General features: G+C 44.6%; 1 protein-coding gene across 1 annotated transcript; it reads left to right on the top strand.

Annotated features, from left to right (window-relative positions):
• The first annotated feature begins 4725 nt into the window (after positions 1–4725).
• On the top strand, positions 4726–18486 carry ENC1 (ectodermal-neural cortex 1). Its single transcript, XM_052778155.1, has 3 exons — positions 4726–4992; positions 9734–11546; positions 15314–18486. Exon 2 carries the CDS (start codon positions 9746–9748, stop codon positions 11513–11515), a length of 1770 nt encoding a protein of 589 aa, XP_052634115.1. The 5' UTR covers positions 4726–4992; positions 9734–9745; the 3' UTR covers positions 11516–11546; positions 15314–18486.
• Positions 18487–27237: the final 8751 nt, after the last annotated feature.

Below are 27237 nucleotides of genomic sequence, written 5' to 3'. Positions count from 1 at the left end.
ATCAAACCTGGTCAAAAGAGGGTCATCATGGTTGCTGTCTTCGTTGACCAAGGAATGACTTTACTTGCTAATAGGGAGAACACGAGATATGGAACAGGCAAAAAATAAAGTCAGGTAGCAGAGACTTTGGGGGGAGTAATTAGAGAGCAAGACAAACTGGAAAATGCTAAGATGGGCAGAGGAATTATGTACAAAAGAGAAATGGACAGCTTCTCCTTATAGTCTGAGATGTATTTTCTTCTCAATACTACTTTTCTGTTTAAGCACATACTGCTGGAATAATGCAGAATTGTGAATTCTGGACTAGATGCAATAGTCAGGCTTTTCAAAGGGTTTCCCTGAAGGATTAAGAAACCTCAGGTGAAAATCTTTCTCACTCCAGACATTATCCATATCTATAAGATTATTTTACAGCCAAATTGACCGTTCTGAAAATCCTTTGTACCAACATATTCAGCCTTGAACAGAAACCAAAGCCTGACTTTTCCTATCCCTTACATGTAAGATGATGGCATAACTCACTGACTTCAAATGGGCTAGTGTTCATATACTTTACAAGTGACAAGGGACTCTCACCTCACAGTCATTTCTCACACTGATGCAATACAAATGTTTTGGAGAGGAGCAGTTACATGTCACATACACCAACATTTGCCCCTTAGAGCTGCTGGGTTTTAGGCAGCAGCAGGTATTTTCTTTTTGGTCTGAGCTGCCATACCATGCAGGAATGATGTCTAAGGGCCAGCCTGACTGAATGTAAACCTTTTGAAAAATAAACATACATAGAAGTGTGAAAAGGAGAACCAGGCACAGAGGGGTTTCTCCCCCCCCAAACTAGTGGGCAAGCTGGCATAATTGTTGCTAAGAATTGTTGAATGTTGACTTCCCACCAAACACTTTAAATACATCTCTGGCACTAAACAAGCATTGTACCACATTGGGCTGTATCACCCCAAACCTCTGATTGCAGGCCAGGCTGGAGAAGCCCATCACAGGCAAATGATAAGAAAAGCAGGTGTGGGTCACTGAAGAGTGTTCCTGGCCCCATCCCCCTGGGAGACCTCTGGCACTGGTACTGCTATTGTACAGTGTTAATTAGATCATTCTAATTAATTCATTCAAAGTGTAAATTAGGAAGGAATGAAGATAAATTACACTAATACATTTAACCCCGTGCTGTTTATTTAGCAGCTGAACAAAATAATGTGGTTAAAAAGAGTCTAACAAGGCAAAAGCCCAAGACACAGCTGTTTAATAGCATTAAAAATGAGATCTCAGCCTGTGCTGTGGGCACATACTGCTTGTTTGCATTTAAAAGCGTTGCCAAGATAGCTGTACTGGCAAACCCTGCTAGTGTAGATGCAGCTGATACTAATAAAACAAAACAAAAAATGTATTTCCATCTCCTGAATGAAATAACCTGCACTGGTGAACAGATTTATTTTGCTGGTACAGCTCTGCCAGCATTAAAACTCTTGCTGGTGTTGCTAGGGTAGTCTGGAAGATTTTTTAGCTGCATAGGTATGCCTGCAAAACATTTAAGTGTCAATAAAGCCATATTATAAAGTTTGCTATACATTTAAGGATCCAAGAACTTGTCTCAACACAGAAGCCAAACCAATTTAAATAAAGTGCAAGGTGAAACTCATTTAGTTAAAACAGCAGCGCTTCTCTGCATAGCAAGCTGGATTTGAGTTGAACAAAGAAGTTTTTGCTACCCCAATTTTTTCAGAGTCAAATGTGGCACTTACGATTCCAGAAATGAAAACTGAAAATATTTGGGGTTTTACAAGCTTTCAGTTTTTGAAGGCCACACTTCCATTCCACATAGTCATTCTTTCAGACTTCGTATTAAAAAAAAAACCAAACAACAAAACCAACCCTAAGAGATTATCAATTTCACATGACTCTAGAAGCTGGGACTTTGAGAAAAGGGCTAATTATCTTACAATTTTTGATAAAATCACGGTATTTAGCAACACTTCAAAGATCCTATCTACCCTGGCATATGAATACTAGGAGAAACATGTTTAAACTAGTTCAGTGGGCATGTTAAACTATGTCCTGGGATAGGCTAGGCCAGCTTTGTTTTCAGCAGTGTCAAAATACAGATTGGCCCATCTACAAAACTGGCTTAACCGGAACTGTGTTTAAATGTGACCTGACTTAGTTCTTAGACCAACATAAACCAGCCCAAAGATTTGCTTTGGACCAGGTTAATTTCTTGAGTGTTTTTTCCACGCTAGCCATGCAAGCATTCTTATGCTAAATGTGTTCTGTATTCAGCCAGAGCAACCTAGTTTTAACTCCTGTGCAGAAAGGAGCAGAGGCACTTTGGATGCTCTTTGTCACCTGAACATAAATAGGAGCTCCTGTGAGCACGTTCAAGAGAACTGCTGTTGTGGTTTGTAATTGTTCTAGCTGTGGAATTACAGGCAGAGGACTATGGAGTTACTTTTTCTTCTCCCTCTCTGCTCCCACCAGTTGCACTGCTTTACACAGTGCATATGCGTTGAGTTACATGCACACAGAAAGGGCTGTCTGGCTGTGTAGTTGTTTCCCCAACAGATGATGTATGGCATCATCCTATCATTCTGCCCTGATTAACTTCAACAGGTTCCTCATTTTATGGAGGACAAGGAAGATCAGTACTTCATCTGGTCACTCTCTTACAGGATTATTGCCTCATTCTGTTCATGCAGAGTATTGCCCAAATCTGCATGCTGTGGGCAACCATGTAAGCCCCGTATGTTGTCCTCTCTACAGACCTCATTTTTCACTGACCATTCCTCATAACCATGCTCAAAATCACTTTTACAGTTCAGATGTTGCTGAGTGATAGATTAGGTAACATTACCCTTTCTGTTTTTCACTCATGGTGGTGATTCTGCCTGTTTGAAGTTTGTCCTGACACTGTATGAAGTAATGCGTCCCCTGTGTTTCCAGTTGCATACGATGATATGATCTGACCTTCTGACACCAGACTACGGAAGATTCACCATAAGGGAATTAGCTCTAAGGGGACAGGATTTGGGTGGAATCTCTGCAGGGTTTTGTTGAGGGAAAATGGGAGAAAACAGGATCAAGGCATTTTATGGGAAATGCTATGATGAAAGGGAAAACCCAGACTCAAAACATGGACAATCCAATGTGCAACAAAGGTCAAACACTCACAGTCTAATCCAAAATCCTCAGAGGTACAGGACTCAGGTGATCACTGGTGTCTGTGAATACCCCTTGCCTAAGGTAATTTACAATGTCCAACAGCTTCTCACACCTAAACAGCTTTGAAACATACTTTATTACATACAGATGTGCAGCATTTTTAGACCTTGCAATCTGCAATACTTCATGTTGCAATCAAACAGTATTTTAAAAAGAAATAATCTATGAAACAAATTACTCTTTCATCTGCTCCCAGTTCAGCCATGCTCTCCAGGCTTGCGTATGCCCCCAGGCTCTCTGGAATTTCAGATGTGTCCTGCTGTACACTAAGTGTGTGCTTCTCTGCAGACTCTGGAGTCCAGCCACAGGAATACCAGTAACCGTCTGCATGTTAGCAAATTGCTTGCAGGGCTTTTTTTAACAGGAGAAATTTGAGTGACGTTTCATTATGAGGAACGAACAAATTCTCCAAACTATTATATGCAGCTAGGAGTTTCCTGCTGGTGGGAGTACAATAATTGCTCTTATCTTCCTCGAAGGCTGACTAAACCCATTGCTTTAAATGGTATTAGCAAAAGGCAAATCAGCAGTATGTACAGTGTTTAGGACGGTATCCTGTATTCTTCTTGTAGAGAGCTGCACGATACCATTATGTAAACACCGCTGTTATGTCTAGAAGATGTTTATTTTTGAAATCAGCCTTTTGCACAAGTGCGTTTTTCTCATACTTTGTTAATTGGGAAATAATTAAAGCCAGGCTCAGCTTTGTGCTGCTCTAGCACTCCGGCGTGCAGCTATGAAGCAGCAGCGCTGCGAAGGCCTCACGAGAGCGCAATGAAAGCGCGGTGCGCTGCGCCTCCGCGGCGCTCGGCCCCCCGCGACGCCCGGGACCCCGGGCTCCCTCGGGCCCTGCCGGCCGCTCTCCCGCGGCTGCAACGCTCGCCTCCTCCCCGGGCTCGGCCGCCGCAGCACGCCATGCCGGCCAGGGGCAGCGCGGGCAGCGCAGACCCCGGCGTCCGCGGGCCCCTCCGCGCAGTTAGTTCCGCACCCTCCGCGGGGCTCTTGCCGTCCCCCCCCGTCCCCGTCCCCCGTACAGGGATTTCGACGTCTGCAAAGCGGGGCGCGCCCCCTCGCTCGCTCCGAGCGGTGCGGCCGCCGGCAGCCCGGTGCCCCCGGGAACACCCGCCTCGCCCCGCGCAGTGCCGCCCCGGCGGAGGCGCTCGCCGGGCGGCGCGGGCTCGATGCGCCGGGAGCGCGCAGCTCGGCGCTCGCTGGCACAGCGCGGGGCTGCCGCGCCGCCTCGGCCCGGCCCAGGACACCGGCCGGCCGGCTGGGGAGGCCCGGCCCACAGCCCCCAGCGACGCGGCGCGGGGGCACCGCTGCGCCGTTCCTGCCATCGGCCGGGGCAGCAACTCCTGCGAGAGCACTGCGCCCTAGCCCTCCCGTCCCGTCCCGTCCCTCCCCCGCCTGTCACTCACCCGCTTTGCATAAACGCTCCCCCCGCCCCCCCCCCCGGCCCATATACCCCTTCTTCGCGCCGCCGCCGGGGCAGAGCTGCGGCCGGCGGTGCCAGCAGCAGGAGCGGCCGCCCGCTTCTTCCCTTCCTCCCGTCCCTCCTGCCTACCTCCCGCCCTCCTTCCGCGGCCCGCCTCCCGCCAGCGGCACCACCTCCGCCCGGCGCTGCGCGGCTCCCGGCGGCGCAGCCTGCCAGGCCGCGTCTCCGCGGTACCGCCGAGCCGCGCCTGCAGCCGCGCTCCCCTCCCATGCGCGGTGCTGCGCCGCCCGCGGAGGCAGAGGGACGTCGGCGCTCGCCCAGGAGCCGCTGCTGTAAGTCGGTGCCCGCCGACCTGTTGCGGCGCCGGCCCTGCTGGGGAGGCGGGTGGGCAGCGCGGGTTCGCGGAGGGGCTGGCGAGCCGGGCCGCCGTGGAGAGGCAGAGCTGCTGCCGCCTCAAGCCCGGGGCAGGCGCGGCGTGGATCCGCGGATAAGTCCGCGCCCGCGGTGCGGTGCCGCGCCTCCGCTCCGGCTGGAGCCGGGCTGTCCTGCAGGTCCCCGGCACGGCCGGAGCCCGGCCCTCCTCCGCTCTGCCCGCAGCGCCGGGGAGCATCGCCCCTTCTGCAGGCAGCGGGGCACTGGGCGGCCGGTGGGTAGGCATCCGCCGTCGCTCTCGCCTCCCGTGTGCGGCTGTCCCCGGAAAGCGCCGGCTCCTGTTAGGAAGGCTGCTAGCCTCCCCGGTGGGCTTCAGCTTCCTCCTCGGGGCCCCTGGAGGTCCGGAGCATCCCTCGGCGGGCGAGGGGCAGACCAGGGGAAGGAGCGAGCGCCTCGCTGCTCCCGGAGCTGTCTGCGGCGCTGCCCTCCCTGCGCTGCTACGGAAACTTTCGCACGTGGTTATTGCCGTATAAAGGAAACCAAATGCATTTTAACTTCTCGGGCTGTTTCTTTGTCGGGTTGGGAAGAAACCCGGCAAGTGTCTTTACAGAGGCGGAGTTGTTTAGGCGTTGTGATGGAGTGAAGAGGAAGGGAATTTAGAGTTTGGTTTCTTTGTCTGCATGTGGTGAGCAGTAGTGCATTCCTAGCAGGAGCAGCGTGTTCTGCTTTCCATCTCGCTGCAGGTCCTAGGAAGCCACTGAGTTTGTGCTAGAGGACTTTGGGTAGGGTCAGGGTTTGGCTCTGCAACGCTGCTGGTATCGCTGCAGATTTAGCCGCTGAAAGCGGTGTTAGTTAAATTCTATGGGATGTTTAGCAGATTTCTTCTCCTTCAGCTGTTTCAATGATGCTAAACAAAAATGCAACTACCACCATGTAATTACAGAGTCGTATTAAAATGAGCCTACATCAGGGATGTGTCAGTAATTTGAAAATACTTAATTTTTCATTTGATTTAGGCTGAGACCTGCATGCTGCACAGCTGTTAAGAAGTAGGGCAGGGAGTCTGTTGTTTAGTCTTAAAGTAGTGTTTACTACTGGGCTGCTGCGACAAGTAGCCTGTTGAAGTGTAATTATAAATCAAAGTCTTGGTTCAACCTCTGTTCCTAGATAAAATCTACATCTGTAATTTACTGACCACTTCTTGTCTTTTACATACAAATATTATTATTTCTAAGGAAAAAAACGCCTGAAGGGAGTTGACTCGTACTATTCAAGATGAACATTTGCTCACTGACTGTAAATTACCTCTGCCGAAGTATTTGAGGCTTGCATAATTTCCAACAACAAATAGGGAAATCAGAGATGTCATTTATACATTTGAATATTCTTGTAAAATTCTGGACTGAGCTAATTGTCAGACACTGCAAAAGGACATGTTTACAGAAACAGAGCCTGTTAGTAAATTATGATAATTGCTTGTAAGGGTGTTTGTTCGACTAGTCCATGTGTGAACTCATCTCAGCAACCACAGTGGAGGAAAAAGATGTGGGTAGATATGTATCTTTGTTCTGTTTCGGGAAATATGTTGGCTTATCTTAAACGTGAATTGGCGTATTTTGAATTCTTGTCAATAGATGATATTGTGATGATAAAGGCAATGTTACTGGAACAGTTAAAGACCAGCGTACGTGAAATCTGCAAGTGCTTCATGAGAAATGGGATTGCTCACTGAAAGACCAAATCTTCTACTTTGGTGGGGTGAAACACTGAGTGCCTTATTCAGTAGCTTCGATCAGAGTCGATCTTACCTTTTTTTTTTTTACAGTGGTGTTCGTTACTATGGCTGTGGGTGGGCTTGGGTAACGCGCAGTGATCTCTTCTTCTACATATGGTCTGTAGCTCACTAGCCTCCAACGTATGCATAACTGCAGGGTGGGTGTTTTATGTTTGCCTGTATTTTGTTGTGGTTATGGGCTCATTCTGAATGATGCTGAGCAAGTGGTGCTCACTGGAGTACAGAGCCCGCTGAAAGATCTGAACGCCCGCATTCGCAGCCTCTGACATGAACTTTACCTGCCCTATTTCTGAACCCTGTGTGCATGATAAAAGAAAGTTTTCAGTATACTCTGAATTCCCCCAATATGTGGGGGGAAAGGAGAGGAACTGTGTTTCCATAGAGATCCTGACATGCCTAGACTGTGATGTCTACACATTCACTTAATTGGGATGGAGAGCAGGGGGGCAATGAGTATCTTCAGATCCTGGTGACTCTATTGTCTCTGATTAGTGGGTGTTTAGCTCCTGTCCTGCTCCGTGGTGAGGAAACCAGTCTGTAGACATCCAGCGAATGCTTTGCACTGCATCATAATAGCATTTAAAATGGTAAAGTGCTTGCAAAAGTTTGGAAAAAATTGCAGGGGGTGCTTTGCTAGTAAAGGGTTCGCCTTCCCATCTATGTCTCCCAACTGTTTGTGTACTAGTATTTCAAGCCATGACCCTTTCTGTAATCCTTCAGTTCCAGCAGGTTTCAACCTGTATATGGTCAGTATAATCCTTTTGGCTATAGATTAAGTGGGTAATTTTAGTCTGAGATTAGTGCTCAGGATCCTTGAATGCCATCTGAGTCTTTTTTTGCCAGACCATACAATTGCATTGAAGATAACTTAATTTTCTTTGTAAAAGGATTTGTGTTGTGAAGACTACCAGCCTCCTTAAGTTGTTCTGTGCTTAGTGTTAGTACATTTAATAGGTTGGTCTAGGGAGCATTAGTAAGATACCTTTCCAAACTTCTGCAGGGTAGAGTAAGGATTCCTCTCTGTTTTGGAGGATTTTGAATTAAGCACTGTATAGTGAGCCGTGTTGTGTTGCTTGTTCTTTTCAATCCTGGTTAAGTTTCATCACGAAGTCATGTTTCAGATTAAAGGAAATGGGCTATGGTAGTTCTACAGTAAGGTGTCTCTTTGTTCCTTAATTGATGTTGGTTTGATGGGCTTTTTTGCTGTGACTGAAGGGAAAGGTGTATCACAAACTTGCTGTTGGATGTGACAAATAAATTATTCTGTATGTTAGCACAGCTAGCAAGGAGAATGGTACTGGCTATGCTGCAGTTAATCTGCAGGTGTTGCATATTCCCTATACACAGATCCCTTGTTCTGAAATGGAGTCCGCTGCCCAAATTAATCATATATGGTTTTGATTTTGTTGAAGGTTCTGGTCATATGAATCTAGAAAAAGACATGTATTTGTTAAAAAAATGCTTTTTTTGAGGCTTGTAAAGCTCTTGTGTCATCTTGAAGCGTGAAATGTGGGAATAGAGTTGTACAGTTCTGTACTGCTTAAACATGCTCAGGAATATGAAAATGTTTGAGTCTGTGAGAGAGGGAAGTACATCCACATTAAAAACCTCCACAACTAGCCCCAGGTCATGCTCTGACTTTGAGCATCGGGCACTTCCCAGGTATGCTTTTGCCCTGTTCCTTATTTGAAGGTGCAATAAAAGGGACTCTGGGCATGCGAATATCATAGTAATTAGGGAAGTTTGGTTCTCATCTTTCTCCAAGCTTCCTCTGCATTTTGGGGAGAGAGAAGCAAGATTATTACAGTAGTGGTCACAGCCACAGCTTGCACTGGGCACTGTATGCTTTATCTCCTATTATTTGCACTGTGGCTTATGGCCATTAGCTTTATATGGCTGCCAGTATTCCTCCATTTCCCTATACTCCATACTATTTTGGCTTGACTCTTAATTGAATCTGAAAACTTGCTGCTGTAATCATACATAGACCTGCATATCATGGCAGGTAACAATAATGTTCACCTCCAAAGAGGGACCAAACAGCATTGTGTTTGTTAGGAATAGGGTAAGGTAGGATAGGATATGTCTTTTGTTTTATGCCTCTTCCAAACCTCAAAATGAACCGATGGCTTGTGCTCTGAAAACCTGACTGTCAAGGTAGCTTCAGAGGCGATGATGCCTTGGTGACTTTAGCTGATAATCAAAACACATTTTTCTGCTGACTCTGCCCATGTATATGCTGCATCACTATAGCAGGTGGCTGCTGGCAGAGTTCAAGATGTAATCTCTAAAATTCACTCATCATTTTTTTTTATGATTTCGCAAGTCTAAATTTATGATCGTTGCTAGGCTTTTATTTTAAAGTTCTCTTTTTTTCATTCTCTGCTGTTGCATATGGAATCATTATACCAAAGGAAAGCTTCCTAATGGGATTAGTAGGTTTTTGTTCCCTGTGCAGCTTTTGACATTCCTTAAGTATTCTGTCTGGTAGCTCTTCCTGCTATGATTCAGTACAGGAGAATGTTTCAAGCATGTGCATGTGTACGTATGTAATGAATCAGCTGGTCTAGGTTGGGGAAGGGTGAGAAAATCGGTCCTGGTTCCTTTTCTTTCCCCTCTGACTTACTTGCCTACTGTATTGCTATGAAAGTTGGAGATCAGGTTTCCCAAGACAAACCTGCTCTTGGGCAACAAATTTAGTGTATGTCATTTATGAAACTCATCTTACAAAAAAAAAAAAAACCAACACATGCCAAAGGTAGATGCAATTCGCTGTCCACTCATCTATAAATTAAGGCTTTTTTTCCCTGTTTTATAGTGAATAATAGATACACTTTTTGATATCTAAAAACAATAATGAATTTAACTGTCTCATTGATCTTATTCATTTTTTTCTTTGTTTATAGGTGTGAAAGAAAATGTCAGTCAGCATGCATGAAAATCGCAAATCTAGGGCCAGTAGTGGCTCCATAAACATATACTTGTTCCACAAGTCATCCTATGCTGATAGTGTCCTTACTCACCTGAACCTTCTGCGTCAGCAGCGTCTCTTTACAGATGTACTTCTGCATGCTGGGAACAGGTCATTCCCTTGCCACAGAGCCGTTCTAGCTGCTTGTAGCCGCTATTTTGAAGCAATGTTCAGTGGAGGACTGAAAGAGAGCCAGGACAGTGAAGTCAACTTTCATAATTCAATTCACCCAGAAGTCTTGGAGCTTCTTCTGGACTATGCGTATTCCTCCAGGGTTATCATCAATGAGGAGAATGCGGAGTCGCTGCTGGAGGCTGGTGACATGCTGGAGTTTCAGGACATTCGGGATGCTTGTGCAGAATTTCTGGAGAAAAACCTTCATCCCACCAACTGTCTTGGCATGCTGCTGCTGTCGGATGCTCACCAGTGCACGAAGCTGTATGAACTCTCTTGGAGGATGTGCCTTAGCAACTTCCAGAGTATCAGTAAAAGCGAAGACTTTCTCCAGCTGCCAAAAGACATGGTAGTGCAGCTCCTTTCCAGTGAAGAGTTAGAAACCGAAGATGAAAGGCTGGTGTATGAATCAGCTATCAACTGGGTCAGCTATGACCTGAGTAAGCGTCACTGTTACCTGCCTGAGCTATTGCAGACGGTGAGACTGGCCCTTTTGCCAGCCATATACCTTATGGAGAATGTGGCCATGGAAGAACTTATCACCAAGCAAAGGAAAAGCAAAGAGATTGTAGAAGAATCGATACGATGCAAGTTAAAGATCTTACAGAATGATGGAGTGGTCACTAGTTTGTGTGCCAGACCCCGTAAAACTGGCCATTCGCTTTTTCTTCTGGGTGGCCAAACCTTTATGTGTGACAAGCTGTACCTGGTGGACCAAAAGGCAAAGGAGATCATTCCAAAGGCTGACATACCAAGTCCACGGAAAGAGTTCAGTGCTTGCGCCATAGGCTGCAAAGTGTATATCACTGGGGGTCGAGGGTCAGAAAACGGAGTCTCCAAAGACGTGTGGGTGTATGACACCCTTCACGAGGAGTGGTCGAAGGCTGCTCCCATGCTGGTGGCTAGGTTTGGGCATGGTTCTGCTGAACTTAAGCACTGTTTGTATGTAGTAGGAGGACACACTGCAGCAACTGGTTGCCTTCCAGCTTCCCCTTCAGTATCCTTAAAGCAAGTAGAACAATACGACCCCGTGACCAACAAATGGACCATGGTTGCCCCACTGCGAGAGGGAGTAAGCAATGCAGCTGTAGTCAGTGCAAAGCTTAAGCTGTTTGCTTTTGGAGGTACCAGTGTTAGCCATGACAAGCTGCCCAAAGTTCAGTGCTATGATCAGTGTGAAAACAGATGGACAGTACCAGCCACCTGCCCTCAGCCCTGGCGCTACACAGCTGCAGCTGTTCTGGGTAACCAGATTTTTATTATGGGTGGAGATACTGAATTCTCTGCGTGCTCTGCTTATAAATTCAACAGTGAGGCATACCAGTGGACTAAGGTGGGAGATGTGACGGCTAAGCGAATGAGCTGCCACGCAGTGGCATCTGGAAACAAATTGTATGTCGTTGGAGGCTACTTTGGCATTCAGAGGTGCAAAACATTGGACTGCTACGATCCCACATTAGATGTATGGAACAGCATAACAACTGTGCCCTATTCATTAATTCCAACGGCTTTTGTCAGCACATGGAAGCACCTCCCCTCATAATTGTGTGTATGTTGCAATTACAAATTATCAGGTAAGAAATAACACCTTTGAATTCCACTGTAATAATGCTTTTCACAAAGCTTTTCAGCAAGGGTGAGTATATTCACCTGAGGAGGGTGAGTATATTCAATCCAATTTTACAGCTGGAGCAACTGAGACACATACATTCACAGGTTGTTGTAAGCCAGGCACCATGTCTGTGACAAAGCCAGATGCTGGAAGTAGTTTGTTGCATATCTTGCACCCACTTCTCTTTACAGGGTCTTTTCCCATATGATTTAGATGTAAAGGACTGAACAAAACCAACATTTTCAACTTGTGGGGAAATGCAGATAATCTTTTGGAAATTGAATCCTGCTCTGCGTTTAAATACTAAATGCATGCTAAACAATGGTTTAGTGCCCTTTTCCTGATGACAGAGGCTAGGTCACTCTCTATATCCAGTAACAGTGCCCCAAAAAATACTGTAAATTCTGATCTGAAGCCTGATAGTGAATTCACTTGAATTTCTGGGCAGACAGCATGCTTCTCCATGCAGACAGCCTATGGGGAAACTTGCTGCCTTATGAAAAGTGTTTTACAGACACTTCAGGCCTAATTTTCCATCCTACCTAGACAGCATTGTTGCACCTGCATGGGCTAAGGTTGCATTTGCTCCATTGATATACTTTAAAATGCAGATTTTTCAAAATAGTTATGGTCATATATGTTGGAGGAGATATAGTGTCAGGATGACATATAATTAATATTGCTGGCTGAAATAATTACCAGTCTATAGCACACACTGTTCCAAAACAATTTAATTATATATAATGGGCCAAGCTCTTACTAGATGCAACTTCAGCATTGTATCTTCTCACAAGCAAGTCTGAATTTGGCCTTGCTTGTTTGGTTGTTGTGAATTTCTCATTTTTGGGAGGAGAGGAGAAAAGGTTAATGAAAAAAAACCACTAAAAAATCTAGGTACCTACACATATTGCTAATATTCTTCAAATCTGTTTTTTCATGCTAACTACTAACTGTTACTTCAACTATTATTAATTTTTTTCCTTATTTTTATCTTTTCTAGAGTGACACCACTTAAAATAAGTCACTGACATTTTCCAGAACTATTAATCTGTGTATTTTGCAACAAATCTGGCAGACTCCCGTTAATGTTGTGTTGTTCTTTTCCCCCACTCCCCCTTTGAGACTTTAGTACAGAATCACAGTTACCACCAGCCAACCAAACAAATATAGCGGCATGCTTAATCCTAAATAATCCATTCCCTGTGAGTGGTAATTTCTTTTTGGATTTGAACAGTGTATAGCGTAACCATGAAGGCAAGCAGGTTAGAAGGAACAAGGCAAATAAATACAGTTGCAGTAATTAAACAAGCTCTGCATTTACATCTAAGTTACCTAGAAGTCCAGACTGATGGAGGTTCTCCAGAAAATGGGAAGAGCAGCTTGTGTATGAAGACTTCCCTAGGTTCTTCTGTTTGGACAGATCTTTTTTTGTTTTGTTTTGTTTTTTTGCAGCTGGAGACATTTGCCTGACTCTTGCAGTAAACACAAAACCCAAATGTCTTTGAAGCAGTGTAGATAGAAGTATATATCTAGAAATGTAGGGTAGTTGTGAAATTCCTTTCTCTGTGGTACACTGAGGATTCGTCTTGTAGCTGTCTTTCAGCTGACTGGGAGCTTTGATTGAGTAAAGAATGCAAGGTTGGGCCATGCAAAGCAGCAGGTCAACGTGGAAATCTAGTGTCAAACTGTGCTGTGTTGTGCCGTCAGCTGCTCTTGTCCCAGGTGGGTGGTTGTCTCGAAGACACTGCCCTCTCTCCTCTCCTTGCTTCATTTTTCCCAAACTTTCTCTTGCAAAAGCAGGGCAAACCCTTGAGACTTACCAGATCCTGGGTGCTAGGAGTAATCACACCCCCAACAGCCAGCAAATGGAAGCCCTGACTTCTGCGTGGTGGCTTCCTTCCTAGCTGGGAACAACGTCTTGATGTCTTCAGTTAATTTCCATTATTACTGACTTTCAGCAGTTCTCAGTGTTATCAAAGCAGTAGTATTGAATGCCCGGACTCAGGTCTGTGCCAAGAAAAATACTGACTTATTCTTCTGAGACTGACTTAATTGTTCTGAAGTTTACAGTACATGAGAGGGAGTGTTTTATTTTGAAAAAGAGTCCTCAGAATATAACGGTGCAAAAAGCTTTCCTTTGTTTTGCAGTATCTTGTTGAAAGCTATTATTTTAGCTTTACTAACACACAAGGTAACTGGCTTAACTAACACAAAAGATAACTGGCTGAACGCAGCCGCAGACGGAACTCTCTCCAATGCTGTATGCTCATCCAGCAAGTAGGTTTTTTTTTTTTTTTTTCTACTGACTCCTGCTGCTTTGTCAGTGGGTGGGAGGGACAAAACGGAAATTACTTCTGATTACCCTCAGTTTTCACGGTGCTGTGTGGCCCCAGTCTGACAGCTTTTAGGAAGACTTCAGTCTGCTGCTTTGTCTCATTCCTCAAACTCGGGGCTTTTGAGTAGGTTGGGGATTCCCCCCCCCCATTTTGGCATTGCTTATAATTTTTTTTTTTTAAAGTTCGTCCCTTGATAGGGAACATTGTTTTGGCATCAGTGTTGATAGTCTCTTTCAGTGGGAAGAAGAGCATGCTATGCTGAAGAATGTCTAGAAAAGACTAATCAACACTAAGTGCAGAGACCTTTTTTTAGACATAATGATGATAGTGTGTTTCAAGCCCACAGTTGCAAAGAGGCTTGATGCTTTGGGCTGTTATGTAGGCTGTGGCGTTTCCTGTGAGTGTTCCCTGTTGTTCTTAGACATCACAGCTTGAGAGATGTGGTATGTTCAAATGAACTGTGAGTTCACTGGAGCTCCTTTGCATTGTAATGATGTAGGATTTGCCTCCTAAAATTCTAGCAGTGCTGTCAGAAATGACTGTGAGCTGATGGTGGTTTGGAAGCTGGCATTTTAATACAGCTTCACAGTGAAAAAGCAAAGCACAATCTCAGCATCCAAAGGCTGAATGTCTTCTTGAATAATTAATCAATTTTTTATAAAGGACTCTAGGATGGAATTATTGATGCATGGTGCATTGCTGTGTGAAAAGAAATGAGGCAGACTTCTGCTGTAATGAATAGTAGATATGTTTTAAGTAGGAGGATTATATGTCCCTTTCTATATTGTGAATAAATTCAATTCAGAATTCTTCATGGTGAATGGAGGCATTGGGGTGAGACACCTTCACCTCCCCTTCTGCTTTACTCCAGCCAGGTTTCCTTTGGCCTGGGCTTAGAAAAAACTCTTTGCACTAAGTGTTCATGTGGGCTCTTGTGGAAGAGAAGTTGCACAAGATTATGTTGCTTAAAACAAATGTACAAACCTTTAAAATTTGGGGGGAAGATAGAAATGTTGAAGTATGCAGGATGCAGAGCCCATCACGTTGAACTGTATTGGGCCAGTTTCATTGAGGTTTCAAATGACTGAACTTATAGCCAAAAAATTAAACAGCCTTTCTGGCATCAGTAGGGTGGTTTGCAGTGCAAGGCTAATAGAATAATAAAGGCAGAATCTGACCCTAAATAATTATGTTCTTGGCTGGCTTATTTATCAGTAGTTGGCTATTGCACAGGCACATTGGGGGGGGGGGGGGCAGGGAAGTCCATCAACTGGATTGTATCCTAAGCCTAACTTTTAGATTTTCCTTGACATCTAACAAAAACCTGGTGGTATATTGTCTCAGGCAAACCCTTTAAGTCTTTTCTCTCTCCCCTCCCCCCCCATGCTTTTAGTTTACTCCTTTTTTGGAGAAGAGAATTGGAACCTCAGATCTGGAGAAAAGATGTTAATGAAGAAAAATCGTTCAGCGTCTCTTGCATTTGAAGAAAATCATCTGCACCTTGTAAATTATCTAACTTAGACATGAAGGAATGGGAGGGAAAAAACTGTCTTCAGTGCTTCAGCACATGGTTAAATATGAATGGACGAACCTGTGATCTGGTCCTTGTGCTAGTAATTGTGGATTAATGCCAATATTAAATCAGTCCTTCAAAGAAGAAAAAGAAGAGACAGAACTTCTCTGAGCTGTGCAGTACACAGCACTCAATTTCTGTGGACTCTGCTATTTGTATGTGAAATTTGAAATGGTTGTCACCTCTCTTTGTGGTGGTTTGAAGTCCCAGCACCAGCTGCAGGGGAAGCAGTCCAGGTCTGAAGCAGCGAGATGCCGCTGTGAATGAAGATACAGCAGTGTTGCTTCTGAACTCTGGTAACCGAACGTGCTTGTCTGTGGGCAGTGCCTACAGCATCTCTTAGATCATGCGTTGCATTGTCCCATGTGCAGTGAGTGACCTTCCGCTTGATAAGGAGCAGACCAGTGGTGAAATGTTTTTGCAACAGTGGGGAATGAAAATGACATTCCCCAAATGCTCTTTGTTCCCTTTCCTCCCTGTATTTATAAGTAATTCAAACTGTCCCATTCCTGTTATGTTACTTGTAGATATAGTTATTTATTGTTCAGTGCTTGCATGCTGAAACAATGCCTGCAATTGTCTTCAAGTTGCAAGGGCTTGTGTGAATTGTTGTATGTTTTGCACATTTTGTGATCGCTGACTTGCTTTGCTGCACAAAGGAAGAAAACTGTTGGGTAGCAGTTGGAGGTGGAAGGGAGGAGTGGTTTCCCAGTTGGAAATGGAAGGATTACAAGGCAGGATCTTAAATTACACACGTACTAAAGGAAGAAGCCATGGAGGTCACTTTCTCAGGCCACCAGCTCCCCAGGTTGCATGTGGTGTGTCTTGTAGATGGTGTCCTTGCTACATTTCATTTGTTGGTCATGCCTTTCAATTTCTAATCTGGAAATAGCCAAAATCTCTTGCAGCTCTTTCTTTGTGCAGCTTCCTGATTGCAACACAAATACTGTGGAAGAGCTTCCAGACACCAAGCCCAGATGAAGTCATTGTCCAAAGTTATTTATTTATTTATTGGGTTGGAGGAGGGGTACCTACAATATAGCCACATTGACCTGAATGAGTGGAGTATGGTGATTCAAAAATAAAAACAAAAACCTCAAGATAGGTTAGTGATGAAGTCTTTAAAAAAAAAAAAAAAAGAAAGAAAGAAAAGAAAAAAGAAGAGCAGCGATTTTGCACTGACTGGATTGCCTCATGCACCTGGATTTCAGATGATCATCTGAGTGGCCAGGTGTCAAAGACCCAAGTGCTCTAGCAAAATTTTTATGGGGATAGAAAACCAAACCTCTTAATCTTAAAAATAGCCCTCAAACTCTGCTGCCTTTTATTTTCCTTAGCCAGGTGTGTCTTTAAACACTTGGTTGCTCAGAAGTGTCAGATACAATCCTGAGAAACCAAACTTTGATTTTTAAATAAACTTGTTTCTTATCAGTCTGGTCTTGAGACAGAGATGAAGCTACTCTTTTTCTTCTGGATTTCAGAAGCTTATGTTTCACAGGTGCTTTCTTTGCCAGATCCTGTCACGAAGTGTGTATAGTATTGTGTTTTTTCCTAAATGTTTCTGGAGCCCAACTTAACTGGCACATTCAGTAACATGGTTGGTGTGTGCTGCGGTGTAAGTAAACAGCTGCATGGGTGCATGCAAAACAAGAATAGCCACATTGGTGATGCTTGCCTTTCTCTGTGACAGTGATGTCACTGTATTTGTGAAAGCTTTGTCATCTGAAAGTGTTTACACTGGTCACTGGAAGTTTCTCTGTGCTGCCTTACATTTGACTTGCTGTTTGGAGTAGACCCTTACATTTCAGAAACAGGGTATTTGGAGTTCTGTGAATACTGAGACAACATTGATTAATTAGCAAAGACATTAGCATTTTTTTAAAGGGTGAGGCCCAGCTAGTTGTGAGCAGTTACAGTTCCTGTGGTTAAACTGATTTCTTGAAATGATAGATTAAAAAAGTGTTTAAACCCACAGCACCCCTCCTTCCCTGCCCCCAGCATTGGTTCTTTTCTCTTAGATGGCTTTTAAGCAATAGGAAGACATCTTAGATAGGGTAGGCCTCCTTTCTGTATCCCTGTACTTGCACACGTCGAGCTGTTGAAGCAAACAGCCTTGAATTGCTCTTGCCTTTCATCTTGTGGATCACTCCCAGGAGTGTAAAGGGAGCCATAAAATCAGACTTCCTGTGCTTTGCATGTCCTCTTCCCAGGCACTAGTGACTGTACGAGGTACAAGGAAGCGAAGAACCGGGTCCCCAGGGGCTCCCTTGTTTGAATAAGGGCATATAGGTTTGAGACCTGTTTTCTCCGTCAAGCTGATTAGAGTCCAGACGTGAAGCTGCACTGCATCTAACTACTTAGCTTATGAAATCTGTGTTGTAGCACCATGCAACTTCCAAAAGTGGGATGAATTTTCTGCAGCTGTTTCCAAAGTTGTGGTCTGCTTTCAAGTCGTCGATTAATTCTTGTGTGTAGGCTGAAGGAAGCTGAAGTCAGGGTGGGCCTCTGGCTCTGCAGGGAATGCGCTAGGCTGTTACTCTTTGAATTGATGTGGGAATCCTGGCTATCTACTTGACCATTCCAGTCCTGCAAAACACTCCACACTTTGAAACAAATGCAGTTCACAGCGGAGTGCACACAAAAACCCTGGCATGAGACAGGAAGGTTCCTCTTATTTTGCAGGCTGGTTGCTGTAGAAACATATAACAAAGGACAGACTTCCTCTTCTGGTATAATTGTGCAGCCCCTTTTCTCTAGGTCTGACACCTGTCTGAATAAGAGTGATTAGAGCAGAATAATCTTCCCTTTCCTGGCTATTGAAGATGTGGTTCATGTGCTAAAAGAAAATTGTGCAAGTGAAGAAGTAAAATTGTCTATGTTGTGTCTTTTTGTTTGCTACTACATCTTAAGGTTTTGTAAAACTTGCATTTTTTTTTTTTTCACAATGTGAAACTGAAGGTCAATAAATTATTAGAGATGTTCTCTCCATGGAACATTTATTTCAAGTGTTTTGTCTTCCTCCTCACCCTCATGCTTTGAATCCCTTATAATGTCCTTTTCATGTCCTCTTAATAAAAGCACATCAACAACATGCAGTTTACTGCTTTGGTTTAAGCTTCTGTTTCAGTTGCACTTCCCTTTGTTCTGTTCTGCTGCTGTTACTATGATCTCTATCTCATAGTTCAGCAGTTAAAACTCAAAACATTTAAGAACAGGAAATGCAAGTTTGTTGGTGCTTGCAGTACAGTTTAGCTAGTGCCCGATATGTCTTGGAAGCGCAATTAGGCATCTCGAATCCTTCCTAATTATTCTCAAGGCAAAAAATGCTGCCTGTGTGTAAAACATTCCAGTTCTATATAATGCACAAATACAGCCAAATTCTTTGATCTTCTAAGCTTACTTAAATTTTTATGTGTATACAGGGTGGTGGGTTTGGGGTTTTGGGTGGGGTTTTGTTTTTCTTAAATGCTATTGATTTTCTATATTGGCTTAGCACCTCTCTGGCCTTAAGGTGTTGCTGACTACTGTCCAGGTCTAAAATAATGTCATGCAGGGGCATTCATGCATACGCTGTGGAGGTTCGGTTGCTCAGGTCTGCTAAGTACTGACCTGCTGTCCTGCCTAGAAGAGGATTTTCCTCAAGCATGTATCCATTGCTTTGGAGCAAAGGAACAGGGCCTTTCTGGCTTGCTTGGGTTGTTTCATAGAATCATAGAATCATTTCGGTTGGAAAAGACCTTCAAGATCATTGAGTCTAACCATTAACTCCATCGAGTCCAACCATTAACCATGCCTCCTAAACCACGCCCTGGAGTTTCACTACCTACCATCTCATCCCTCTTCCTATACAGCTCTGAAGGAGGAAGTAAAAGAGAAAGAGGCGTCCACAGGTCACAACGCTGTGCAGCGGGGATGCTGATGCTTCAGTTGCCATCACTAGCCTGTACAGCATGACTTGTGTAACCGAGCACCTGAGTTCCCAGCCCTGGAAATGAAATTATAGTGCTTGTTTGGCAGGGAGAGAGAGAAAAGCAAGGCAGTAGCAGGAAGTAGTGCTTTCTGCAAGAATTAATTTTTCTGAAATCTTCTAATCTACCTCTATTAAAACTACTACAGCTGCCCCCTGAAAGTTACAGGTTCCTTCAGGGTGTTTATTTGCCCAAAAGAGTTAGGGCCACAGTATTAAGTGACTTGCAGGCCTTGGCACTGCTCAGTTAACCTGCGTGTGAGGAGTTTGCAATCAGTCTTGGTTGGGGGAGTGGGACACTTATCTTCGAGAATCTTGAAATATGAAGGATACTGGAAGAAATCAGCCTTCCCACAGAACAGGATGAAGTTAAATCAGTTACAGTGCTCATTGCAAGCACTTTGCTGAACAGTAACCTGGGTTGTTGGTTTTTTTTAAATTTGGATTTCACCAGGGCCTGGGATGCTTACAGCAGCACTAGGCATGAACACACTGCTAGTAGAGTGACTCACTGGTGTAATTTTTGGGTGTTAGGTTACTTATTTGAGGACTTTTATCTGGATATGGATTCAAACTCCTTTGCTTGGCTCTTAATGTGGAGGACTTCTAATACTGGAGGTCTGATACTTATGGTAAGAATTTAAAATAGGTAATTACATTTAGATTTAAAACAGCTAATAATCTGTAAAATAGACACCTGCAAGGCATTGGTTCTATTCATGGTAAGTATGAATACTAAATGCCTTGAATGATTAGAAAGGAATCAGCTCATTAGCACTGAGTATGGCTCCGTCAAGCGTACCCGGGTGATCAGCCCTGACCTGGGAAAGTCTCAAAGGCTCTGTCTATACTAGTAAATTGAACATACCTGGGAACGGTCTCTGGCAGTGACGCCAGTTGTCACGAAGCAGCCATAGAATCATAGAATCATTTAGGTTGGAAATGACCTTCAAGGTCATCGAGTCCAACCATCATCCATGCCCACTAAACCATGTTCTGGAGTACCCCGTCTACTCGCTTTTTGAATACCTCCAGGGATGGTGACTCAGCCACTTCCCTGGGCAGCCTATTCCAATGTCTGACAACCCTCTCAGTAAAGACATTTTTCCTAACATCTAACCTAAATCTCCCTTGCCACAACTTGAGGCCATGAGCTCTTCAAGCAGCCCCTCATCCTGGCAAGACAGGGTGACTGCAGGCAAGCTGCTTGGTGTGGCTGCTGGAGTGGTCTGGCTCCAGACCCCTGCCTGGGAATGCTCCAGAGGAGCGCAAGTTTGCATGGCCCAAAAACATGCCGGGGCTCAAACAATTTAGCAGAACTGACAATTGCCTTCCAGTGCCTGCGAACATTCCTGAGCGTGGTTTAATGTATTGCCATCATCCCAGCTGGGACATCTGCGTAACATCATGTTTAGGTCCTGGATAACTGGGTGGAAGTTGTCTGACCCAGCTTTAGTGACCTAAACGCTATTGAAAGTGGAGGAAGGAATGCTGTCTCTGAGTCACCCAGACCTTGATAAGTGGAAAAGATGGGTCCTGGAAGAGGCAGACGTGCCAGTTCATCAGACGCTGTGACACGAAGCTTTGGAAGTGTGGAGAGAAGAGGGCAGGAGTGCCCACAGGTAGGTGAAGAATGGTTGGTGTGCGTGAAGGTAGGAGGTGGCAGTGCCCTGCAGGCTTTGCAGCAGCAGCGTGGTGTCTTCTGGTTTCAAAAAAAGAAAATGGAGCAGAGTCTGTCACAAAGAGGCAGCTCATGTGTCCACGTGGGAGCGCATATGTGTGCCCATGCCCCGGCTAGCAAATACCGAATGAGACAAAGTTAAGTCTCTTGTTTTGAAGGCTCACTGGTCCCCAACTTTACTGGCCATATCATCGTTTTTGGCCCTTACACCTCTATAAGACCTGCATAATTTACTCCCCTCCACAGTGTGAAAGGCTGCGATCTGAAACGGTAATCTGGTCTATCATCTGTGTATACTTATGCACATAAACCATACAGAAACATAAATATCATAGGAGAATTATATGTTTATTCAATCTTTACATTTATGTGTGCATGTGGCATGAAGCAAAGTACAAACTCCCTCAGTGGTAACATATGCACATACACAACAGGACCATCTGTTCTCTATGTGTCTTTAATAATGGTCTGTGAATTTTAAAGTGTCACTATTTGTTAGAAACTGTGCATTTAAATATGAGAACTACCCTTAAAACTAAAAATGTATGTAAAGCATGACTGTGAATTCAAATGAGTGGTTAAATAAATTACAAATCTCTTTCATACTCATGTTTAGGCTATGCTTCTGGCCCAACAATGCTCTGACGGTCTCAGGAAACCAAATTACACAATGTGTCCTTTTTTGGTGTGTGTGTGTGTCTCGTTACCCTAGAAACCATAATCTTTATCTCTGAAGCAATGGGGAGCTGTGAAGGAGGCAAAACCACTGGATTTTTTGCCAGGACCCCTCCTAATCCTACTCTTACGTTATCAGACATTTAGTTAATTACTTAAGGCTTGTGTATCAGATGAAGTTCAGTAGATATTTTGTAATCACTGTGTGGAGTTTGTGGAGCCTGTGCTGATTCAGAGGTAAAGTTTATGGTTGACTGTGTTACTTCATTGCAATTATACATTTATATAAGCCAGTCACAAATACAAACTAAGATTTTACAATCTGCAGCTCCTTCCATGAGATTTCAACATATCTCATCACATTTCATCCCAACAACAGGTTTGTAAGGGAGCAAAAATATTTAGACCCAGCCTCAGGCCAGGAAGCTGGAGCACAGAGGATTTGTTGAAGGATACAACAGGACTCACAGCAGAGCCTCCTTGGGTCTCCTAGCACATTCTTCCTGGAGCCACTGTGTGCACTGCGCGGGTCAATGAGATGTCAGGCTGCTTTGCGAGACTGGCTGTGAAAACTTGTGGAAGGCCATGCCTGGAAGTGTTCAAGGCCAGCTTGGATGGGGTGTTGAGCAACCTGGCCTAGCAGAAGGTGTCCGTGCCTGTGGCAGGGGGTTTAGAACTAGATCTTTAAGGTCCCTTCCAACCCAAACCATTCTATAATTCTGTAACTTGTCATCTCATTCATGTTGTTAATTGGCTTGAGAAGGGGTTACGCTACTTGCAGAGATTTTGTCTCTGAGGACTAAAAGAACTAGGGAGGACTTGCCACAAGGTAAACACAAGTGAGCTGGCTTTTTATATAGCGTTGAAGGACAATAGTTCTTTCAGGCAGACGGTTACTCTTTAGCTAAAGAGCGCTGATAGCAAGCAGACAGGTTTAGGGACCTGCTGGTAGCAGAGTATTTACACAGACTCAAAATGTTATCCTGCTCCTCGGCATCCCTCCCAGTATGGAGAAGGACTCAGCAAAAGAAAGATGCAGGTAGGACTTTTTATCTTAAAGACAATTGGCTTTCTTTTCCATTGCAAAAATAGAAACATCTTGTCTTACAAATACTGGGAAGAGTATTTTGAAGCCTGGGGATCGCTGTAAAGGAAGCAGACAATGCAGCTTTTGTCCTAAGGCAAATGGTTGGCTGGAGTGGCCTGGCTCAGGGTTTGGGAAGCTGCTGGGTGAGAGAGGATCAGTGGATTGTTGGAAGTGTCCCCGGGCACACAGGATAGTGGTCCAGCTTTCACTTCCATGCCAGCTTAGCTCTTACTTTCCTTCAACCCTGTTTTTCTCTTTCAGCCCGTTCCTGTGTAAACTTCTCCTAGACCTGTTGCCCCAGCCCATACAGTTAGACAGGGGGAGCAGTGAATCTTGTAGACATTAGGAGGAAGGGAGGTGAAAAGCTTTTGATGGCATTTGCTTACATATTGCTGTCAAATGTAGTCCAGGAGCTGTATCCCACGGCCTAATAATCCTGTAGAGGGTCTGCCTTTGTCTCACTCTACCTGAATAGCAGAGCTTTAGCCCCTTTCTCACATGGCTTGTGGCTATTAGCTGTTTGCAACCCTGTTTGGCACAGGCCTGTGTCTAGCTGTTTCTGGTTAACTTTGCAAAACCCCTAAAAATACTCATGTCATAAGGTAAGATCCGATGTGTTGTGTTAGCTAGTGTTTTGTTAGCTTTAAAAGGGTTTGTCATCAGTGCTGATCTATGTCCTCTTCTGTTTAGCTGAAACATGCCTTTCATCTTTGATGCTGCAAATGGGGTTCTGGAACAGTTGGGTGCAGATGTTCTCACAGGGACTGCCTTGCCCTGCTCACGGGAGTCCAAACACCCTCCCTGTTACCGGGGGTATTTTATGTTGGGATTTATTAGCTATTTAGCATTTTCAGCAAATAGATTTGAGTTGATAGAAACAGTTCCCTTCTCCCCACTTCCCACCCAGATGAAAATACCACCCCTTTAGTTACAAAGTAGGTGAATCTCTTTCCTCACCTGATGTTTTTTTGCAGATGCTTTTTTGCCAATGTCCTTGTGATGGACATTGGGTTTCCTTGACTTTCTATACAAAAGTGGAACTTTTTTCCAAGGTGTGACTTGGCAGCAGCCAGGAAACCCACCTGCTTCTGTCCTCCTGGCTGCAGATTCGCAGCGAGGTGGGTGCTGCAGGATGGGGGGAGATCTGCTCAGGTAAAAAGTAGCTTCCTGTGGGAGATGCTCTGGGTGTGCAGTCCAGGAGGCAGGGATGGGGGCATTGATAGCGCAGCTGGTGACTGTGGCACCTTGGGAAATGCAGATTTTTTTCCAACTGGAGCAGACCTAACTCAAATCCTCTGAGATGCTGAAGAAAAAGAGTTTCCTAGGGACCCAGAGGAAATTTCGCCATGTTTCTTCAATGCTCGCAGCTGCTGGACTAGTGGGCAAGGCTGCTATTTTTCTGTCTCACACTCTTCCTCCAAGAAAACATGGTATTTGTGTCCAAGCATCTCCACTTTGTTCACATCATGCAGTGCATTTGGGTGTTTCTATTTAAGTTATTTTATCTGATGCTATAATAAAATATGACTTTATTGATCAAAAGCCTGGGGGTATCTACGATCTGTCTCACTTTCAGAAAAGTGTAGGGCATGCTCACCTCAAGACTCTGCCTTGTTCAGGGTCATGTCAAGCTGCCACTTGGCGTTTCTTGCCCAGGACCACAGACAGAAAATGGGGAGAAACAGCCTTGGTGTAATTGCTGGCCCTGGTGGACAGATGGCTCAGAACTGATTGCAGCCCCAGAAACTGGGGATGCGGTGGCCCTGGATCCTGACTCTATGCTGAGGCTCAACTTCAGATAACTACAAATGCAGCTGCCAGTAAGCTGAGGCATGTTTTCTCACTCCTCTCAGCTACTTCGGTCCTTGGAAGAACAAGTCATCTCTTTCTCCTGCTCTAATCCATTTCAAAGTTGCAAGGAGGAAAAATATTTATGGTTAAAAAAAAAACCACATTAAAAACTGTGATCAAGCCCCATGACAAGAATATTTAACTAAAAAGATGTAAGTAATTTTTAACTTAGTTGGAATAGCAAAGAATGGATTCATTTTAATCTCTAAAATAAAGACTTTATTTCCTATTTGTGTTGAACTATTCTTGTTAAAAGCTGGCCTGTAAAATGCCTTAGCTTTCCCCCTGTCATCTCAGATACAACCTTTACCCTGCAAGCATGTCTGTGTGCTTAACTTCACACAGCATGAGTACTCCTGTTGAGTTCAGCGGATTCATTCAGAGACCATAATGTTAGCATGTGTCAGTTGCATGATTGAGACCCATGCTAATAGGAAAAAAATTCATGATGGAGCACTGCACGTTACTGATATAAAGGGTTGAGGGATGGCCAAACTGTTTAATTTTTCTTTTGAGGGCATCAAAAAGATTGTTCCTGTGACAAACAGAGATTACCTGCTCCTAAAGTTGTGTGCTGGTTTTGGCTGGGATGGAGTTAATTTTCTTCACAGAAGTTAGTATGAGGCTATGTTTTGGACCTGTGCTGGAAACAGTGTTGATAATTCAGGGATGCTTTAGTTACTGCTGAGCAGTGCTTATCCAGAGTCAAGGCCTTTTCTGCTTCTCACCCCACCCCACCAGCGAGCAGGCTGGGGGGGCACAAGAAGTTGGGAGGGGACACAGGTGGGACAGCTGACCCCAACTGACCACAGGGATATCCCATACCATATGACGTCATGCTCAGCATATACAGCTGGGGGAAGGAGAAGGAAGGAGGGGATGTTTGGAGCGATGATGTTTGTCTTCCCAAGTTACTGTTGCGGGTGATGGAGCCCTGCTTTCCTGGGGATGGCTGAACACCTGCCTGCTGATGGGAAGTGGTGAGTGAATTCCTTGTTTTGCTTGCTTGCGTGCATGGCTTTTGCTTTACCTATTAAGCTGTCTTTATCTCAACCTACAAGTTTTCTCACTTTTACTCATCTGATTCTCTCCCCCATCCCACTGTGGGGGAGAGAGCAAACAGCTGTGTGGTGCTTAGTTGCCAGCTGGGGTTAAACCATGATGGAGTGCTTGAACAACACAATAGACAGAAAGCAACCAAGACGGCTGGGAAAATCCTAATACAAAGCATATAAACAATACAATTTTAATAGTTTTAGATTGTCATTGTGAGGATTTCTTTAGCATTCTTTTCTAGTTATGCTATATATTATTTCCTATACAGTATAAAATGGGGAAACATAATATGTGTTCACTGAAATTTCCCCTGTCTGAACAGTTGTTATAAAAAATGTATGAAATTGTTTATAGCAGGTTGCCAAGAACTATAGTGGCAGAGAGGGAAATGGCATTACTTTTTCTCTTCTGAATAAATAGGAAGAGACTAGCTATTTAGTGATCCTGACAGCCCAGTCTGAGACTTCACAATATTTGTGAAGAATTGGATGCAAAAGTCTTAAATTTATTTCTTTCCATTCTTATAGCCATGACAAGTAGTGATCCATCCATTCTCTGGTGCTGTTGAACACCAGCAGCACCTCTGATGGAGATGTGCTCAGTGAATGTGCTGTTAGCACTGAGCATATCTTGGGATTAGGGGCATAGACTAGGGCTACCATCAGACTGGAGCAGACAGTTGTTACTCTAGTTCACCATCCTGCATGGATTTATCACCTTATAAAATGCATCAGAGCAGTTGCAAGAAACCCTGCAGCAGGCACCAGTGGCATAACTATCCTTCCTGAGAAGTTTCTCCTTGCTTTCCTGGATACGAAAGAGTTTCCTTGAAGTCACCTAGATTGACTACTGCCTCTTCCACAGCAGCCTGTGACCAGCCTCAGAGTTACCCTGTCTGCCAGCAGCCAGAGCTCAGGGAAATGCTCTGCCTCCACCTCATTTATCACCTGAGCCTGCAGCAAGGGACAGAAGATCTCAACCCAGGACCTGCATGCATGCAGGACCTGGAAAAAGGTGCATGTAATAATTTCATAGTTTTTTTAGTAAAAAGAGCTGAAAATGATTGTCTGTCCAGCATGTTCAAGCATCACACAGTCACTGAACCCCAAAATGGCTGAGGTTGGAAGGCCTCTGGGTATGGTGCAGTCCAACCTCTGCCCCAGCTCCCAGCAGGGTCAGCCACAGCAGGTTGCTCAGGGTGCATTGGGTTTGCGTGGCAAGGTTTTCATAGCAGGGAGGCCGGAGAGGTGGCTTCTGTGAGAAGCTGCTAGAAGCTTCCCCCATGTCCGACAGAGCCAATGCCAGCCAGCTCCAAGATGGACCCACCGCTGGCCAAGGCCGAGACCATCAGCGATGCTGGTAGTGCCTCCAGGATCACATATTTAGGAAGGGAAAAAAAGTTACAGCAGGCACAGAAACAGCAGCCA

Source organism: Harpia harpyja, chromosome Z (assembly GCF_026419915.1).
Source record: "Harpia harpyja isolate bHarHar1 chromosome Z, bHarHar1 primary haplotype, whole genome shotgun sequence".
NCBI lineage: Eukaryota > Metazoa > Chordata > Aves > Accipitriformes > Accipitridae > Harpia > Harpia harpyja.
This window is presented reverse-complemented; position numbering and strand designations above follow the sequence as displayed.